Below are 1,618 nucleotides of genomic sequence, written 5' to 3' on the forward strand. Positions count from 1 at the left end.
TTCATTGTAAAGGGTTTAAATACTGTTCCCATGCTTGTTCAATGAACAATAAACAATTAAATGAATGCACCTGTGGAACGGTCGTTAAGACACTAACACTTACAGACGGTAGGCAATTAAGGTCACAGTTATGAAAACTTAGGACACTAAAGAGGCCTTTCTACTGACTCTGAAAAAACCCAAAAGAAAGATGCCCAGGTTCCCTGCTCATCTGCGTGAATTGCCTTAGGCATGCTGCAAGGACGCATGAGGACTCAGATGTGGCCGGGCAATAAATTGCAATGTCTATACTGTGAGACGCTACGGCTCGAGACAGGACGAACACCTGATCGTCCTCGCAGTGGCAGACCACGTGCAACACCTGCACAGGATCGGTACATCCGAACATCACACCTGCGGGACAGGTACAGGATGGCAACAACAACTGCCCGAGTTACACCAGGAACGCACAATCCTCCATCAGTGCTCAGACTGTCCGCAATAGGCTGAGAGAGGCTGGACTGAGGGCTTATAGGCTGTTGTAAGGCAGGTCCTCACCAGACATCACCGGCAACAACGTCGCCTATGGGCACAAACCCACCGTCGCTGGACCAGACAGGACTGCAAAAAGTGCTCTTCACTGACGAATTGTGGTTTTGTCTCACCAGGGGTGATGGTCGAATTCACGTTTATTGTCAAAGATGAGCGTTACACCGAGGCCTGTACTCTGGAGCGGGATCGATTTGGAGGTGGAGGGTCCTCATGGTCTGGGACGGTGTGTCACAGCATCATCGGACTGAGCTTGTTGTCATTGCTGGTAATCTCAACGCTGTGCGTTACAGGGAAGACATCCTCCTCCCTCATGTGGTCCCCTTCCTTAGGCTCATCCTGAATATCCTCCAGCATGACAATGCCACCAGCCATACTGCTCGTTTCTGGCGTGATTTCCTGCAAGACAGGAATGTTCAGTGTTCTTCCATGGCCAACGAAGAGCCCGGATCTCAATCCCATTGAGCATGTCTGGGACCTGTTGGATTGGAGGGTGAGGGCTAGGGCCATTCCCCCAGAAATGTCCGGGAACTTGTAGGTGCCTTGGTAGAATAGTGGGGTTAACATCTCACAGCAAGAACTGGCAAATCTGGTGCAGTCCATGAGGAGGAGATGCACTGCAGTACTTAATGCAGCTGGTGCCACACAGATACTGACTGTTACTTTTGATTTTGACCCCCCCCCCTTGTTCAGGGACACATTGTTCTATTCTGTTAGTCACATGTCTGTGGAACTTGTTCAGTTTGTCTCAGTGTTTGAATCTTGTTATGTTCATACAAAATTTTACACATGTTAAGTTTGCTGAAAATAAACGCAGTTGACATTGAGAGGACTTTTTCTGTTTATATATATATAATAGAACACAGAGAGTTGTATTTAATGGAAGCCTCCAATGTCAAGCATGTAGGATGTGGTTGTACCGCAGGGCAGCTCTCTAGGCCCTCTACTCTTTTCTATTTTTACAATGACCTGAATCTGGTAATGAATGGTATGGCTGTTGAATAGGTTAAGGATACTAAAGTACTTGGTGTTACCTTAGATTGTAAACTGTCATGGTCAAAACATATAGATTCAATGGTTGTAAAGATGG

At 47.0% G+C, this 1,618-nt stretch overlaps 1 protein-coding gene across 1 annotated transcript in view; it reads right to left on the reverse strand.

The window, feature by feature from the left end:
- The window catches only part of LOC112075590 (stomatin-like), a 12,083-nt gene extending 11,180 nt beyond the window's left edge, over positions 1 to 903 (reverse strand). Inside the window, exons 1-2 of the mRNA XM_024142567.2 lie at positions 820 to 903; positions 292 to 361 (exon numbers count right to left, since the gene is read on the reverse strand). Of these exons, the coding sequence (XP_023998335.2) occupies positions 292 to 361; positions 820 to 903 (154 nt within the window). The remainder of the gene's footprint in view (positions 1 to 291; positions 362 to 819) is intronic.
- Between the last annotated feature and the right edge of the window lie 715 nt (positions 904 to 1,618).

Source organism: Salvelinus sp. IW2-2015, unplaced genomic scaffold, assembly GCF_002910315.2.
Source record: "Salvelinus sp. IW2-2015 unplaced genomic scaffold, ASM291031v2 Un_scaffold3256, whole genome shotgun sequence".
Lineage (NCBI taxonomy): Eukaryota > Metazoa > Chordata > Actinopteri > Salmoniformes > Salmonidae > Salvelinus > Salvelinus sp. IW2-2015.